Below are 19,652 nucleotides of genomic sequence, written 5' to 3' on the forward strand. Positions count from 1 at the left end.
TTTGCTTGGAATTTCTGTTGTTGTTCTTTGGAGAACCCTCTTGGACGAGCTCCCTTCATTTTTCTTCGCAGTGCAGATTAGATTAGGATGTTCCTAATAATACTAGAGCTCCGATTTTGTGCATTTATCGAGCGAAAACGAGCAGTGCCATTTAAATCGCACAGAGATTCACATTTGAGAGCCTACGTTGTAGGGGAAGCAACTTAAATCAAACAATTCGTAAACTCATTTAAAATATTTGACTACTTCAAGAATTTTTTCAGAGCACAAACTAGGAAGGGGTGGCTCCTACTACTGAAAGGGTTATTTTCATAATTTCTATCTGGGGAAAGCACACCTCAAAAAATTGAACTATTCAGAAACACTTCTCAAAATAATTGATCGCTCCTTCAATAACTTTTTTAGACCAGGAAGAGGTTGGTCCTACTACTGAAGGGGCACACATTTTCATAATTTCTACCTGGGGAAACCACACCTTAAAAAATCTGTATTCGAGAATGCCTTCAAAATGATTTGCTACTCGTCCATGAATTAAAATTAAAGGGACATATGTATTGCCACCATAAGAATTCCGCTGCATCGACTGCAAATTGATCAAAGACCATTTTCCGAAAAATTCACGGTCAATTAATATTTTTGGGGGTGCTCGAACAGCCAGAGGGGTGATTTCCGTTTAACCCCCTGCCCCGTACCATTTTCTTTACAGTTACAGTGATCGAAACGTCTCTTTATACACAAATATGTCGTAGAAGAGAAAAGAAAATGTCTACATTTATTTGAATGCTTAAATATTGCTTACAAACGAACCAAATATTTTATTTCATCTAAAATGAAACTCGTAACATTCATATTTGTTAGACTTTGTCAAAGACCTTCATCGCGAGTCTGACTCGTCAAAATACGGCAAGGGTTTAAAGTGTTCAATGTGTTTAAAAATCGTCGATGGGGGCATGGTTAAAAATTGGGAATTTCGAGTCGAGGGAAAAGTATTACGGAACTTCTTGTGGTGGCCCTTGGGAGCTTATAGGGGCCGATGACCGGATTGACCTGCAGTTCGCTCCATGCCGCACGGCATCCACCAACGGGCGGGCTCGTGCCACTTCAGCTTCGTTCCATTCTCGTCATTTTCTCTCTCTCTCTTTCTCTCTCCCCACCGGCCTCTCTCACTTTCTTTCCCGTGTCCTCTCTTTCTCCGGTGTTTTGCACGGTTGTATCTTCGCTTGTCCGCTCTTACGCCTCGAGCCGCGTTGCAGAGCCTTGCAGAATCCTGCGCAACCTTGCACACCGTCGCAGAAGCCACAGATTTCCTAGCATCGTGAAAAATACTTCTTCATAAGACGGGATATATTTTTCCCGAAGTTGGAATTAAGATTCTGCTCACGTTGGCCCTTGTGCTTGTTTCCTCCTCGGGCAGGCTGACACACGTGCACGCGCTCACAGTTTCTCTTCGTGACTCTGGAGGATAGCGAGCATCGGGAATGAAACACTGCCTGACGAATTTCTTGCGAGGGTATTCTGGTTCTCGAGGCCGTTTTTTACGATTTTTTTTTTCACGAAAAACTATCGAACCCTTTGCATTGGGATTTTACACAAGCGTTTATTGACGTTCGAAGTACGCGTGTGATTTTCTTCGTGCGAAAATATTCAAAATTACACGAGTTACGTATTTTATTGTAGAGTACGTTTTGAAAAAACTTTTCTCTCAGTTTAGTCTCGATATGTATTGCTATTTTCTCTGGAGAAGTTACAGTTGGAAAATTGAACGAAAAAGAACCTCCCCAAGCTCACCATGTATTAAAAATACAGCCTTTCTCCTGCAAGGGTATTTTTAAAAAATGATCTACGGCCTCTTAGGTGTCCCCAGATCGCTGTAGAAAGCGCCCGTGAAGAAACCTAATCATAGAAAGACGAGGGGAGGTCTCGGTCCGCACAAAACATTCGAAACACACGGTAGACCCTCGAATAACGCAACGAAAATATTGTTACACATTTATTGACGTATTTTCGCGAGCCAGACTCGTGATGAAGATCTTGAACAAAGTCTAACAAATATGAATGTTGCAAAATTTCTTCTGTCATAAAATTGGTGTCGGAATAGATAGAAAAATTTAATATAAATTTAAATAAAATCATGACATTAGTGACTATAAAAATAAAAGCGTAAAGCGCTAAACTATATTGACGTAATCTTCGTGGGTGCTCCACGCTTTTATTTTTATAGTCACTAATGTGATGATTTTATTTAAATTTGTATTAAATGTTTCTACCTATTCCGACACTAATTTTACAACGGAAGAAATTTTGGACTAATTGCTTAAAATTTTGGGGAAAAATATTATTAATCATTTAACTGGATTCGGTATTTTATGGAGAACCAGTAAAAAATGAATTTCTCCTTTTCAGTGCATTTTAATATAAGCGTGGTTTTTAAAACGATTTTTTAAATGTATTTTTGTGCACAAAGACGTTTTAATCACTGCAACTGTAAAGAAAATGGTACGGCAAGGGGTTAAATAATTTTTTGGAGTTATCTACACACTTTACAGGCTGTATTGTATTTTGTTGTTAATTGTTGTTGTTCGTTCGCTGACCGTTCCCATCCTCTTTTGTTCCTGAACATTTTTTACCCCCTTTCCTTTTACCTCGGCCTTTCCATCCTTCAGCCTTTCCCTCCCTCTATCTCTCTCTCTCTCCCTCGGTGTCTCTCTTTCTCTTTGGCTTGGCTCTCCCGGTCGGTTTTGAGGCTCACGCTTCAGGCTTCGAAAAGTAAGTAGGGTGAAAGGAATTCTCTCCACCATCTCCGTTTCCAAGCGGCACTCTTCTTCTCTTTATCATTCTTTCTGTTTGCCTTGAGTCGCCTCGTACACTCACACACTCCTGGCAACTCCTCCGCTCATTATACCGAGAGTATAGCGTGTGTACCCTCATGCTCTCCGACGCGGCTTTACTTGATCGAATTTACTTCAACTTTTGTGGACCAAGAGGAAGAGAGAGAGGGAGAGAGAACGGAGCTGTTCTCGACTTTCACGATTGCAACTTCAAACACTTCACCCACTGACCGTCATTTGTCCCGTGAAAATTCGACGCGGTTCAACAAATATTCGAAAACACGTCGAATCATTTATCAAAAATGTTTATCAAAATTCTCTGCTGAAAAATTTTTGACAATTTTCTTGGTGACTTATTAAATTGTCCTCGATAAATCTCCGATTCGCAGCCATTAGAATCCTAAAAACCTGTGGTTTATCGAGTTATCTTCTCAAAATGTTTAATTCCCTCCAGAGAATTTTTAACAATTTTCTTGGTAATTTATTAAGTAGTCTTCGATAAATCTCAGTTGTTAGAATCCTAAAGAGGTTTCAACAAACGTTTGGAAACCTGTAGTTTATCGAATTATTAATCGATTATTTTAATTCACTAGTGGGAATTTTTTAAACATTTCTTTGGCAGCTCCGGCGATTCCAATCGTGCGTTTTGTCTCTGGAAAATCTGTGGTTAATGTGCAAAGATTTTCCATTAAATTTCACTATCTATACAAATTTGTAGTTGTTTAAAAATATTTGTTGGAAGACTGTTCGTCGAGTTCCCCTTTTGCAAGGAGATAATTATCTGCTAATGAGCGCGATTATATTCCGTCGATTGTAGTTCGATACGGTGTTAAGTATTGCACTAGATACCCACTTAACGTAATCAGTCGATTTTTTCGATGTTGCGCACTCGAGGAAGATTACTGACACGCGATCACAGGTACACGATAAAATCATTTTTCCACGGAGGTCAGATAAGCCGAAGATCGATTTTGTTTTCACATCGATAACGTTCCGACGTTATTGAGAACACTTCGAAGCTACTAGAATGGAGTAGCGACGACTTTTATCGAAACGATCGATCGCCAGCACAAGCGTACGTTGATTCTAATTGATATTTATACTGTTAATATTCCCTTAATTATAATCTCTCTGCGTATTCTCTTACTGTTTCCTGCCGTGTGCTCCTAACAGGTTCGTAATAAATTAATAATAACGTTGTAACCTTGTCTTGCAACTATTATACGAGAGTTGCAAGACGATAATCGTTATCATTAACAACATTTGATTTTGAGACCCAATTTGGATTTGCTTTGGTGTTGTTTAGAGAAAAAACAAGGAAATAGTAATTCACATTACAAAGTTATTTAAAATGAAGAATGAAGAGAGAGAGGGAGACAGAGAAGAATTTTTTAGGGATAAATAAAAGTTTGAATAAATGCAAAGAAAATCGAGACTGTGTTCGCTGATTTGAACCCGCCCCTAATAATTAATCCGAGAGGTCACGATAAAAATCAAGTTGCAACAAAATATTCAGCTTAAAATATCACAATTTTGCATTCTAGTGAACAGACCTTTAAACGACTTTAAACCACCAAAGAATTGGCATCGTTAAACATTTTATTCCCACCGTTACACGATGTAAAAATTTGCTGTTGCTGTTAAATAAAATGTAAGACGGTAGACTTGTTTCCAGGGGATTCAATTCTCATTTCTCGATAATACAAACACGGGGTTTTTCAGTAACCAAAAACGCTAGATAAAGATCGATCTAGGACAGTGTTCCCCAAAGTTCCGACCTCTTCTATAACTGTCGTAACACTGACAAGGGAAGGACCTCAAGTATCCCTCTATTTCAGGACCCCTGAAATATACTCATGAATGGCTTTCATTTGCCATGTATTGATGGATTTCGAATTTCTTGTACTCTTGTCTTCCATTGTACCTCCAGAACATCCTTAAGTAGCAAGCGTGTACTTGCTTTGTACACAACAGTAGTTGTTGCATTGTTGCATTCGAATCAGTGCGTACCCCTCCAAACTTTTCCTGTACCTTCAGGAGTAGGCGTACCACATTTTGGGAAACACTGAATAATGAAAATTACGCCTCGTAAACGAAAAAATAGGACTTTTGAGGGCGATAGCGCCCTAGATCTTCTATCTAGTGGTTTTGTCCACTGAAAAACCCCGTGTTTGCATTATCGAGAAATGCGAAAGCGAATCCCGCACTCTTGCAATCCTGGAAAAAGTAGAATGACTTAAAAAATAATGTTAGCTCGAAAATTGGAGATGCACGTTCTTGAAATGTTGGAAACGGTAATGGAGGATGCCAGAAAATGGAGGTTTCGTAAAAAGTCAGCCGTGTACCGATTCGAAACTGGCATAATCGCGGTACGCGGCCCGGTTAGCCGAATTCCGAGTAGCTGATGCGTCTCTTGACACACGGGGGGGTTACCTGTATATCTAGATTTCCGGCGGATTGAGGAGCCACACGGCTCCTATATTGACGACCGGTGCCAAAAGTGTCGGCTGGTCAGGGTCACTTTCCGGCTTTGAATGACGTCAAAACCTCCTCTGGTTTCGTTCGGTTGCCTCTGGCCCAGTGGGTGTCGTCTTCGGACGATGCGATGTTAGGAACGATGGTTTACACCCATCAATCCGTTCCGGACGCTCTCCCCGTGATATCGCCTTTCCAATTTTAGCTGGACGTACCCCTCGACGAGAGCGGAGCCGAGAATCCGAATGACTCGCCAGACGAGAAATAGACGACGACATTTCTTTCGGTTAGTCTCCCCCATGGTTCTCCTTCGACTTACCAGAATTAGGGGGCTGATCCTCGGTCGAAAAGATCCTAACCAGCTAGCCTAAACCCTCGACGATTTCCCTGGGACGTCAACCTTTCTCCGCTACCTAGCATTCTATTTTTCATTTTTCTCTTGGAGTGGGCGTTCTTCTCAACTTTAGAGATAAGAAGTTAGGCTTCGTTGAAATCGGGGACCATAACTGTTGTAACCAAAAAGAAAAAAAGTCATGGAATAACAAGTATTTCATTGACTAAAATCGTTTTGGTTACTCGTTTGGTTAATTTTTCTCTGGTTGGTAAACGTTATCGTTGAGAGAAATTTATCTCGGTCGCTCGTAACAGTTATCAATGAGAGAAGTTCATTTTGATCGCTCATAACAGTTATTGATGAAGGAAATTTGTAATGGTTATTATTAAATAGTACAACTTTCGAATGGTAGACAATCAAGTATTTCTTACATTTTTTATATTCGTAAAATTAATTGATACAATCAAAATTTAATGTGACAAACAAACAGATTTTGTGTTGTTCTTATGGTCTGTTGATTCGTCTTGTTGTACGAAACCTTCTCAATGAATTTCACAGGCTTGCTCCATCCGGAAAAGTGTAGACAACTCGATAATTAAATAAGCAACCAAAATGAATTTTCTCATCATTTATGCAAATCAAGATCATTTATGCAAATAAACATTTTCCAGCTGAATTACAACAAACCGGAGCGACATAGAAATTCATTTTTTCTCTCAATATGTTCAATAGGTTGAAAATTATATAAAAGTATTTTTAAATTCGTCTGATGTTTTGAATGTTTTAAATTACACCTACTCATTTTTGTCATAAATGCATAAAATCCGCTGTCTGGTTATTTGTAACTTTTGTAATATTATTTGTATTATTCTGTGTACATTATCTTAAATTTCAATAACAATCAACTTATTATCAACGATTTTCATCGTAGAAAATGTTAAAATAACTGTTATTTTAGATCCCTGGTAGAAATTGTTCATTGTCGTAATTTGCCATTATTCGCCGCGTTCCAAAAATTGAAGATTGCACAAACCACGCACGGTTTAATTATAAACGTGTTCTCTATTGTGCAATAGACCTCTGGACCTCGAAATGATTATGTCACCACTGAAAACTCGAAAAATAGTGACAATCAACTTTCCCGAAAATTGAGGTTGCCAATTTCTTCAGAGATGTGTAGAAAAATTAGATATAATTTATATGTTCGTACGCTTAGAAAATTAAGTAATTCGGCGTTGTACCGAAGGGGATTTTTAACACTAAAACTACCGAGCACTGAAAGCGATTAAAATATTTTTCAGCTGATAAAAACGACAAGGCTCTATCTATTTAAATTTCGTGTAATTTTTATCTATTTATATATTTATTATAAAGAAATTTATCGAATCATTTTCCATGTAAGCAACGTCATCGCTTCAATAATTATAACAATTAAAAATGTAAAAAATATGGTAAATGGTCAATTGGTCGTCTACCTTTTCGTTCGAGGTGGTTCAAGTTCAAGAGGTGAGATCAGCCTGAAACGTCTCAATCCTTTGACAGTGTCTAGCTGCATTTCAAGTCTCTCTGCGTGCCACGTAACATAAGATGCATAAGACGTCTCCGCAAGGCCGATCGTTTGTGTTAAATAGATTTGAGTCGTGCACTTCACTTTGCGACGATCCTATTGCCGCGTCCCGATAAACATATCAAACGAACACAAAATATAACATGCTATACACCTCTCATCTCTCTAATCAATTTCACTCGCTTATCAGAAAATAGTATGAAACACCGTCGGCTATAAAACAATAATTTTTCCGACAATGCAAAACTGCAACCGTAATTGCAAATTTTCGAGCTGAACTTTCTGTTCGATTCTTGAACATTGCCCAATTTTTTCCAGTTCCCCCATGTCGCGATTCTCGAGCTGCATTATCTCTGGTTGCATTGTTCGTAACTGCATTTCTTGCTTGACAGTCTTATATCCACTGGGAACCGAACAACTTGTAGACATTGAGCTTGGAAAATTTATATTTAATATTTTGTATATTTAATATTTGTATAGAAACAGGGAAGATAGGGGAATAGCAACGTAAAAAGGGAAGGTAGAGTGGGGACAGTGAACTAAAAATGATAGAACAGTATTTAAAAATTTTTGAAATGCTTTTTCACTGCATCTGATCTATTGTCATAAAATCTGCAATCTAATAATCACTGTCTAATTTGTAACTTAGTAAGTTTGTAATTTATTGGCACTTTTGATTTAAACGACAAATATTAAGAGAATTCCTGGTATGGAAAATTTTTTTTTTTTTATTGCCTCTTATTTATATTTCACAGCAACGTTGTAAGTTTTCATAACAGAGTTGCACATACGACTGTATTATTCAAATAAAAATTTCATCATTTTTGGGTTTAAAACCCATTTCATTTGAAATTTTTATTTGAATACAATTTTTGCCCAACTCTGCAAACAGTGCCAAAGACTGTACTATTTATCTTACGATTGTTATTCGCTGAATATATTTTATAATAAATGATTTACGACTCGTAAAACTGTTTGATCTTTGCTGAAAAATCTCTCTATTAGCTTATAATAATAGAAAGTCGAGCTCGTTTAAACATTTCAGAAAAAGATATAAAGATTTTTACTACTGTTTTGGCTTAGGGTGCCAATATCATTGTACAGTTTACTCTAATTATATCGAAACCTCGTGATTTTCCGTAAACTCGGCCCCGTTATTAATTAGGCGCACCGGGCACACGTTCCCGTTTGATTGGCCACGGGGAACCAGTTTTCAGCATACTTTCGAAAATATACAGTGAGTCAGAAAATCATTGGCAGCGTCGCAAGCTTGATTCGAGGCGAGGAAACGTTCGCAAAGATCCACGCGACATTCCGACGTTTGTTTATCCCCCGACGCGAGCGCTTGGTCTAGAAAGTATGACAGTTTCTATCGCGGGATCGAAAAGCCTATGACACAATGAACGTGACGAATTAGGCTCGCGAATGACCGGCGAAGCCACTCGACAGTGACATAAACGGCGATGACGATTGTATCACTCCCGAGGAACGTCATCGAAGTCATCCTTCGCTGAACAACTATTGATTAGTCGAATGGTTCGCGGTGCGCCCTTAATTTCATTTTAATCGCCAATTTCCACGGCAACGAGACTCATTAGCGAGCCCGTCAAAATGGCGGATTTTTCCTTCTACGAATCCTGAAGCGATAGAAATATTTTCTTCGGAAATTTGTTACTGTTCAGAAGTCAGAGTTGGGCATTAATCAATTAAAAATTGATTGATTTATGTGTACGATTAAAAAAGGTAATCATTGATAAATGGACGATTGATTCAATCGATTGATGAAAACTCTGTTTACATTTTTTTTTGTATTTCATTTGGAAATGTCATCAGCTAATCATTAATCGATTAATCATTAATCGAACAGACCATTAACGATTGAAGTAGAAATTTATTCGTAAATCGTTGATTAAATTTTTGCCCAACTCTGACAGAAGTACATGTTTCAAGCACATGTTATTCGAAGTAATTAAATCCTGCTGTTATTATAAGGGGATTCGGTCTCGTTTAGGGCTTGATAGTTCTAATGTTAAAACAATGTTAAACAAGATTGTAATTGTACTATCGTTCGCCTAAGGAGACCCTAGAAAATTGAATTGAAGAGGTATTTAATACCATCTGCTCGAAGCAGAGTCGCCAGATCAGGGGAACTGGCTCCAATTGAGGGAAATACAGTTACCCCCTCTCTGCGCGTACCGAATTAGTCACGTGACACTGCGACACGTGACCGGGCCGTTGAGATAGCGTCGTAGAGTGGGGAGCGACTCTGACTCGAAGAAATCGGACCGAGGTGTCCCTCTCCATACAAACCCTAATAAAACGTCGTGAAAAAATCGTACATCAATTTTTCCAGTCCCATTGCAAAGGGGAAGCTTCCTTCTTCGAATCTACGGTGGTTTGAGTGGCTAGAAAAATGTTTTCCACCCTGTACAATTTTTTAAAATCGTCGAATCAGATCAGAAGAGACCACCTCTTTTGCACACATCGTGAAGACGCGTACGAAAATGCAAAAAACCGACTTGGATATGTAAAAAGTAGGGTCTTTACGCTTCGAAATGAGTCAGGGTAGATTGTTGTCCAATTTTTTGTCGCGAAGTTTTATGGTAGGTTGTTCACTCCCAAGATTTATGGAGTATTTATGGGAATTTTAATTATCGTCGATCCTATAACCTTCTCCAACGGGACGAGGCCGTAAATGTAAACATAGCCGCTCAGGTAGACACTGCTCGTCTCGTTGGATAAGGATGGGGAGATCGTACCCACGATTTTACCTGGAAAATGGGTCGTCGTATAGATAATGCAACATATGGTTCAGTTGTTTCGCGAACGTTGAACCGTGCGTTACGAATTTTGAGTCGCGGCAGATATAAAAATGGTGATTTTTCGCGTAGTGAAACTGGTGTGTCGATTATTTAAATTACCGTGTGATATTATCTGTAAATATAAAAATAATATTTCCGGTTTGTTCGCGCGTTAATAGATCGTTGCCCGTTCACATTCCCCGGGGGTTTTATTCGGTTCGGAAGACGCGAGAAACCGTTGTGAAAAATGTTTCGCTTCGGAACGTTCCAATTTCTCGCTATTTTTGACTGTCGTATCGGTGTAAGCGTAACACAGATTTTAGTAGACACAATTTAACGTTAGTATTAAATTTCTTGGGCACCGCTTTATAAATATAACCATGTGACTCACTGTGTGAAAATAAGTTTTGAATTGCTCAAGAGGCGTGGCCACCGGAGCTATAACGCCAATTTATGCCGTATTCGATTAAACAGCAGCCTGTAAGTAACGACAATGCTTATTCCTGTACGCGAATTCACGTTCGTCCGATCTATTTTAGTTGTAAAATAGGAACACCGTTTTTTTTTCTTGTATTTTAGATGAAGGAAATGAAATTAGTTTCAATTTGACTATTTTTATTCTTGTACTTTATAAGAGCACTTATTGTTGCACTTAATAGAATGAAATAACTATGAGGGCAGCCCCTCACATAGCGAATAGGTACACTGTGTTTTCTTGTATTTTAGATGAAGGAAATGAAATTAGTTTTACTTTAACTATCTTTATTCTTGTATTTTATAAGAGTATACGTTTTGCACTTCTCAGAATGAAATAACTACGAGGGCGAATAGGTACACTGTGTTTTCTTGTATTTTACATGGAGAAAATTAAATTAATTTTATAGATTTTATTTAAAATTTTAGTTTTATATATAATTTGGCTATTTTTATTTTTGCATTTTATAAAAGAGTTTTGTATTTCTATATTTTGTATTTTATTAACACTGGAACTACCGGGTGAGTCAAAATGACTTGTTCCTGATTTGTTCTTCTAGAAATATTAAAATTATAAATATGTTTTTCTGAGAAATTCTTTTTGCGAACTTCTCTGTTAAAGTACAAAAAACAAAACTGCAATTTCGTCCTTATTATAAGGCAATGTATGCTAATTGCGTTTAGTGCTCGGTAGTTCTAGTGTTAAACATACAGTGAATAATATTTCGACATTTTTAAAACGACGATAACTTTTTTAACATCGGATCATACGACTTCGATTTTTTTTTTGAGAAGTTAGAGCAGTTAGTTTCCTATGAAAATGAAAGAAAATTTTGAGAAAATTGCAATTGGTCAGAATTGAGATTTGTCTCCCGACGACACCTATTCCCCCACGCTTCCGCTCACGTGTCACGTGACTAATCCGCTAGAGAGAGGGTAACTTTTTCCCCCACAATTCGCGTGACGACCCTGGTCGTATGGTCCAATGTTATTAAAAAAGTAATCGTCCTTTCAAAAGTATCTGAATATTACTGTGGCATCCCGATTATAAACAAATATGCGTTTAAATATGGTTATGCTACGAAGGGAAACAAATTTCCAACAATAAAAAATTTATTTGGAATATAATGTACATTTTAATTATGTCCCTCGGGTCTCGCTTATCCGTCGGGCCTTAATTTAAAGTTAAAAAACTAAATCTACCGAGCACTTAAAGCGACTAAAATGTCAGCTTTACAAAAATTCCAAGGCTCTATTTATTTAGATTCTGTGAAATTGTTTTTTCTTTCTGTGAATCAATTTTCATGTAACCAACCTCATAGTTTCAATAATTGTGAAATGAAAAATATGAAACCAGTCATTTGACCTGCAGTGTTAATCAGTTTAGTGTTAATCGAGGTCCTACTGTAGTTAAAAAGATTGAACTTGAATCCGTGAAAAGGATTTAAAGAATTCTGAAGATCTTGAATTTGATCTTGAAAGATCTCCAGTCTGTGATAGTAAATTTTTGGAAAAATAATGTGTGCGCGTTCTCTATGCTCGCGAAACCGACCGTGTTAGTCTCCCAAGAATAAAATCTCTTTCTTTAAGCACGTGATCTGTGTCACGGATTGTAGTCTCTTCGTGGTTACGACAGCGGTGATGTCATAAATGCTGCACCTATACCAACCGATCTAACAACATCCATTGCCTATGCTTAGATAGATCTATGTATATCGTTGCGACATGAGCAAACTTTTTACACCATAGATCCTTAGCTGGCATTTCATCTTATTCCGTCGTTTTTACTCGATCGGAGTACTACGCTTTATTCGCATAACTGAAAGAAATGAATGATAAAAATATATCTCGACAAAATACTTTAACGAAGGACTGTTTAAATGATTAATCGATCGGTGAACTGTTTCCTTCATTTTAATATTCTTCGCCTTTTTTATCGAAACGATTCAAATAGTTATTGGTGTTTCAGCAATGTTCTTGTGTCAGATGATTACACGCGAAGTGTTCTTAACACTAAACCTACCGAGTGCTAAAAGCGATTCAAATAATTTTAGTTACAAAAATGACAAGGCTCTATTTATATTTAATCTCTATCCCGCGAGAGAACGAACTTGTGTAACGACCAGTTTTCGTTCTCCGCTGCGCATCTTCGCCCTAATTGGTTCAAGAAAATGGGGAGTGGGTAGCGAAGTGAGAGATGATAGGCTCGCTGCGTTCCCACCATCTAGATCAGCTCAGAAGGCTGCGCAGAACGAGTTCGTTCTCTCGTTGGATAGAGTATAAATTCTGTGCAATTTTTATAACAATATGTGCTTGGATAAAGAAATGTATCCAATCAATTTCAATGTTGGCAACTTTATAATTTCAATAATTATGAAATGAATAATATAAATCCGGTTATTTGACCGGCAGTGGTAGGTTTAGCGTTAATCACCGAGCATTATTAATCGGGAGCTTCAATTAAAGTTATGCTCCATCAAAAATCGATAAAATTCAATCGGATAAATACCATTCTCGTGTACGAACAACTTGATGAGTAATCGAAATGACTTGGTCAATTATACCGATTAATAGTATTCATATTATTTACGGTGCACACATTGTGCAAACTTTTGTAACACAGCTACTTTAAGTGGTCTGCAATACACACTGAAAGCTGCTTTGTGGACTATAATCGATGATTCAAGGCGTTAGTTTTCGTTGTAAACATTAGTATAGCGATGAGTTGTGGCGAAGGCGACGTGAATCGCTGCTGGTACACTAAATGATTCATGAAATCGTGACTCATAAATTCATTAAGTCGAATACTTGGAGTTATTAGCATCGTTGATCAGTGGTTTTTAGTTCTAACAGTTGTCATCATCGGTTATCATTAGCAGTGTCGCCAGATGAGGGGAAGGAGCACGGATCGAGGGGAAATAGTTGCTCTCACGTCACGTGACGGAAGATAGAGTGGGGACACAAGTCCTGGCGATACTGATCATTATACGGCGGATCTTTGTGCAAAAAATAAAAATTTTCCACCCGAATTGCAACACACTGTAGTAAAATGAAAACTTATTTTCCTTCTTAACCTGTTTAATAGTATTTTTAAATTCTTCTAACATTTTTACTGTTCAGTCGACCCATAAAATTTTGGAACACAAAATTTCGGATGCTCGAGAAATTGACGATATTCGACCTGCTGTCATTTCGCGAAAAACAATCGTACAGCAGTAAACTTGGACTCGTTTTAAAGCTCTAATACTCTACTTTCGAACGCCGTTACTTTTCTCCCTCTAAGATATTTTTACAGGAAGCAGCAGATAAGAAACCGAAGACCCATTTCCCTTAGAAAATGCTACAAATTGAAACCTCTGTAGAAATATTTAAAAAATTTTCCCGTGACCGAATCTTTCACAGATATAAAGATCGAAGCCTCCTCTTTACAACGGCGCCTTAAAAATTGATGTACGATTTTTTTTTCACTGTTTTATGCAACAAAATCGAGGACCAAGTTGTGAAGTATACACCTCTTGTTTAAACGTTAATAGAATGACTAAAAAGAATCGTACATCAAGTTTTTTGGTGTCGTTGTAAAGGGGAGACTTCAATCTTCAAATCTATGGACGATTCATTCCCGGAAAAGAATTGTTAATGTTTTTAGAGATGCTTGAGTTGGTAGCATTTTCGAGAGAAAACGTGTCTTCGGTTTTCCAGCTGTCGCGTCATGCGAAATTGTCTTGGACTAAAATGAACGATGGCTGGTGAAAGTAGAAGGTTTGAGCTTTAAAACGAGACTGGGTTTGTTGTTGTACTATTTGTTTTAACGAAATTATCGCTGCTTGAACATCGACAAATTTTTAGAGTTCGAATACTTTTTGGATCCGCTGTGTATGTATCCATTTATGTTTCGTGTTATTTGGAAATCGTGTGGAAAATTAGTCGGATGTATTTAACTGCGTGTATCGAGATAAAAGGAGCGCGTGACGAGAAGAATCGCTCAAGAAAGCGAAGAATGCGAGGCGGCTGATGTCAGCAATAATGAGCAATGTTGCTAAAACTGGATATGAGTCTGTGTTCTTTCCGCTCGCACGTTCTCTCCTCGTTCAAATCTCCATAGTCGCCGTGCGTACCTGCCATTCATCGTCGGAACGCATACACAGTCACACCCATTAATACCTGGACACTTCCAAAGAGAAATAACTCCCTTGAAAGACTCGAGTATTTCTCGAGAAGTTTGTCAGAATTGGTTCACACTAAATCTTAAAGAATTCCAACAATATTTCAACAAGTCGCTGTTCTAGTGTAGACAAATTCGCATTTGAAAATCAAATGACATACTGTCGATCGAACACAGTTTCTATGCAGCAGGAACAGCAAACGAGATTTCTAGACCAGTTTAGCTTGTTTCAATCGAACGTTTCTTTATTCACGATTCGACTGCGGCGCTTATGCTCGCGCAAATATCCGCTGGGAAACTCGGGTGTCTCCGAAACTCATTTCGGTACTTACCACGTTGAAATCATTCCCAATTGCAGCAGTACAAATTCTTGCAAATGAAATTTTTAAAAACTGAAGCAGAAAATGATTTTCAAAAGCGGATAAAAATGAAAATCTATAATAATGATCTACCGAAACGCTAAATGGGTGTTACATGCACGGTTTTACCACTGGGTTTTCTAATATTCTTAATTTGCGATTATTAAGATTGTAAAGATGTTTCCCTGACGAATTATTTTCCAAATTTCTTTCTTTGGGTACATATTATTGGAAAAATCGCCAAAAATCTCGATAGACACATTGCACCTCCGCAAAAAAAGTGACACGCGTCATAAAATGACAATTTTGAGGTCATGTCATTGAAAAATACTATAAGTTTTAGCTGCTATTCGGCCCAACTTTTCTCGCGCATGCGCGAGAACACAGTAACGTATCTATATTAGGATGATGAGGTAGGAAAGCCTTGAGGCGGTTATATTGTTAGGAATGTAGCGAAACAATTTGTTCCGGACAAAAAGACTCCAGGACGTGTCCTACGAGTTACACAATGTACAGAAGTACACTTGTCATACATTCGTTTTTCATAATCAAATCATATCAATTTCCTAAAATTCGCGTACCCCATTTTATCGAGAAGCTTACGTTAGTGAGGCTGAAATCGGCGCCATCGCGCGAGAAAAGTTGGGCTCAACAGCAGCACTGCTTTAAGATGATTTTTCTCAAATGCTGCATTTTTGAGTTGTCACTTTTCTTGCGGGGGGGGGGGGCGAAATGCTTGTTATGTTTATAGAATAATGTGAAGTAGGTATTTCTAGAGCTCTCTATATTCGCAGTTCTGCGAATAATAATAATAATAACAATAATAGTCTACTCTAAAATAATATTGGGTTGGCAAGAAAGCAATTTCGGTATTTAAGGTGAAATAAAACCGAATTTCTTTATAAATATTTTCTTACTTATTCTTTTTGGGAAAAAATCACATCGAACGAAAGGGAACATGTCTTATTCATTAAAGTTCATTGCTTGAATAAAAAGATTGGGCTCTCTGTTTCACCTTAAAATACCGAAATCACTTTCTCGCCAATCCAATAGTTTGGCCATGTTTGCGTGTTTAATGAACGATAGATTGGTCGTTTAGGGTTCTCCGTTGGTCTCGCGACAGGATCGTTAAAAGGATGTAGAAATGTTCCGTAAAAAATGTAGGTTTGCGCAAACGTTGTTCGCAGTTCAGGCGAATAATATCGCCAGGTTGCTCGGAGCCACAGAAGGTCGTAAAATTGCGAGGGTTTAGAAAGTTAGATGAACAGGAATCGGCGTCTTCGACTGGCGGAAGTCTGCTCGACTATGCCAAGCACTTGAACCATAGCTCTCGGTTCCCACATTGCTGCCATTTTCTGCGAAACGGAAAGGTTCAATGAGAAACCGACCGTTTTTATTTACATTCATTTCCACTGGTCGGCAGCGATAGGTTTAACACTAAACCTACCGACCATCAAAAGTGACTAATGTTGTGTATAGTATTATAAAAATAACAAGATTGAATTTATTTATATTTTGTGCAATTTTTACAATAATATACAGGGCGTCTCAAAATTCCTTCAACATCCGGAAATAGAAGGTTCCTGAGATCATTCGAAGTAACATTTTCCTTTGCAAAAATGGCGTGGTTATTAACGAAAATCACGGACCAATCAGAGCGCGACCTAGACGCGTGTTGGCAGAGTCGGCCCGACGCACAGTGGGACCTTTCGTCCAAATCGGAGACAAAATCAAAGAACTGGTATTGGAAAAACCACAATTTTCTCGAAATTGTGCAAGTTTAACGAATTTTCTCAACGTTAAAAAACGTTCTTACTATAATCTCCCTATTTTTCCCATATTCTGCAAAGTTACAGCTTTAATTTTTAAAAAATTTCGTCGCTCTACCACATTTCTATCGAAAGTTCTTTGATTTTGTCTCTGATTTGGACGAAAGGTCCCACTGTGCGGCGCGCCAACTGTTAATTGGAATGGAAGAAATTTTGAGACATCCTGTATACTGGAGTCAAAAAATATATTCAATAAATTCCCACGCACGAAAACACCTTTAGAATTTCAATAATTGTCAAATAAAAAATCGAAAATCGATCATTAGACTCCTCGTGGTAGGTTTAGTGTTGAGCGTTGAGATACATATACTTCTGGGAGATACTGTTAATTTTGTGTACAAGAGAATTTGTAATTTCTACTTTCAATTTCTACAGAATTTTCTTTTTTCTGTTGCAGAAATCGCGAAGGTGCGGGCGAGTCTATTTCAAATCAGTGGCGTCAAGAAAGAGCCACTGGTTTTACCAGAACCAGAGGGCGAGATCACAACGTTGACAGAGAAAGTTTATGTACCTGTTAAAGAACACCCAGACGTAAGTATTCGCTTGTAGCCATACTGTGGATTAGTCTGGAGAGTAAAATTATTTACCTAATTATTTCGTTTGCAGTTTAACTTCGTCGGGAGAATCCTTGGACCACGCGGGATGACAGCCAAGCAATTGGAGCAAGAAACAGGATGCAAAATTATGGTGCGGGGTAAAGGCTCTATGAGGGACAAAAAGAAGGTATAAACAATTCCATCCACTAATCACTTCCATCGCCTAAAAAATCGTTGAAGTAAATGCATTTAAAGCAGCTGAAGTTACTGTGTATGAAAATCGATAAACAATATGATCCTTTTAGGATTGAATAAGAAATAACGAAAAAGTTCAGGGCATTCTTGCAAACTTTTAGAGAAAGTCCTCTCGAGCTTGATTTTCACTGTTTTTCCTGGGAATGGATCCATGTCCCTCAGAGATTCATACTGATTACAATCCATCTGGAATTGAAGGCCTCGGAGTATTTTTAGAGGAGCGAGAGTGCAGGCCGTGGGGGTTTCGGTTTTTTGTTTCAACAAGCCTGCACGTCGAAAAATATAGTATTACACGTTCGTTTGCAAGCTACAAAAAGCTCGGTAAATAGGCGATCAGGAATTATTTTCGGTAGACTGGCTTTTGTATTTCCTTCAGAAACATTATGTCAGCTGGTGTAAACTCTGTCTTCGTTTTTCGGCAAATCTTCTTTTATATTCTCTTCATCTATTTCACCCTTCCCTGTTCTTTTTCAAGCTGCTTAAGATGAAAGAAAGAAAATTCGATCGTAAGTACATATGAGAGAGAAGTTACGGTAGTTATTTCTGTGGACGTGTAAAACGAGCACTCGCTTTGTTGCGAATTAGTCTCCAGAATTTTCTATTTACATTTTCCTTTTGTTTTCAATGTATCGTAGGAGAAATGTGTGTCGCTGTGAAAGCAGTAGAAAATGTTGTGAATTTCATTTTGTATGCAACCGAGTTTAGTACTCGGAGTTCTGTTATTATGTTTTCCTTTTCTTTCAAAGTATCGTAGGAAGAATGTTTGACACAGTAAAACCTGTAGAAAATTGTAATATTATTTTTAAGATTGCACATAGATTATTCTGTACACGATGCAGTGCTAATTGATTTGAATTGTTTCGCTAGGAGGAGCTGAACCGAGGTAAACCGAACTGGGAGCACCTAACCGATGAACTGCATGTTTTATTAACAGTCGATGATACTGAAAATCGTGCCACATTAAAACTTGCCAGAGCTGTGGAGGAAGTCAAGAAACTCCTTGTTCCCGTGGTGAGAAAGTTCCTATTATTAAATACTATAACCAATTTGCAATATCGTCGTTCACTTTTCCTATAATTCCGTAATATCTGATGCAAATTGTGTTCTCCGTTCGCGTCTCTTTGTCCCTAATCTTGATTATAAATTGTCAGTCTTGAATACCGCGAACGTGCAACTATCTGTAGACATTTATTAATCCATTAATAAATAATTTCGAAATAGTTCACATTTTAAACAAAGCGTAGCCTTAAGTAATTACAACTAGACTGCGAATTTTTATAACGTACAGTGACTCCCATTAATATTCGGATGCTCTAAAAAACGCGATAATCTTTTTAATATTGGACTATACGATTCAAACTTTTTTCGGAAGCAAGAGCACTTAGACCACTACAGGATGTGAAAAGAAATTTTTTCGAAAGTTGCAATTGGTCGGAATTGTAGAGACAATACTAAAAGATCCATTTTACAACTTTTTTATGTGGGCCTATATTGAAAATTTAAAAAATCCGTTTTGTAGATCTGTTTCAATTAAACATGTCCTGAAAATTTCGTCAAAATCGGTCGACGTTGCAATGAGCTACAAGCGTTTAAAGATGCTAAAAATTGCAGATTTTCACGATTTTCTTACATCGTTCAATGACTGTCATTTTTCCCCGCATCACAACCGATTTCGATGAAACTTTCACAATGCATATAACCCACACAGATCTACAAAACGTATTTTTCAAAATTTCAATATAGGCCCGCATAAAAGAGTTGTAATATGCAACATTTAGTATTTCCTCTACAATTCCGGTCAAATGCAATTTTTGGAAAAATCTCTTTTCACATCCTGTAGTAAACTAATTGCTCCAGCTTTCCAAAAAAGTTCAAATCGCATAGTCCAATATTTGGAAAGTTAGGGTGTTTTGAAGAGTGTCCGAATATTAGTGGGAGTCACTGTATGTATTAATCGAAGCCAATTGCCATTTTACTTTTACTGTGATCAAAATGAAAGCTTCGCAGTCTAGTTAAAATTGTATACCATTCA

General features: G+C 37.7%; 1 protein-coding gene across 14 annotated transcripts in view; it reads left to right on the plus strand.

The window, feature by feature from the left end:
- Nucleotides 1-19,652, plus strand: part of How (protein held out wings) — a 47,988-nt gene that overhangs the window by 14,482 nt on the left and 13,854 nt on the right. For 7 of the 14 annotated variants that reach the window (XM_076440635.1, XM_076440631.1, XM_076440630.1 and 4 more), the window contains exons 2-4: nt 17,227-17,360; nt 17,436-17,552; nt 18,488-18,631. In XM_076440635.1, coding sequence (XP_076296750.1) covers nt 17,227-17,360; nt 17,436-17,552; nt 18,488-18,631 — 395 coding nt within the window. The remainder of the gene's footprint in view (nt 1-17,226; nt 17,361-17,435; nt 17,553-18,487; nt 18,632-19,652) is intronic. The other 7 variants (XM_076440632.1, XM_076440643.1, XM_076440637.1 and 4 more) reach the window with 1 other exon arrangement.

This window comes from Lasioglossum baleicum, chromosome 16 (genome assembly GCF_051020765.1).
Source record: "Lasioglossum baleicum chromosome 16, iyLasBale1, whole genome shotgun sequence".
In the NCBI taxonomy this organism is placed as follows: Eukaryota; Metazoa; Arthropoda; class Insecta; order Hymenoptera; family Halictidae; genus Lasioglossum; species Lasioglossum baleicum.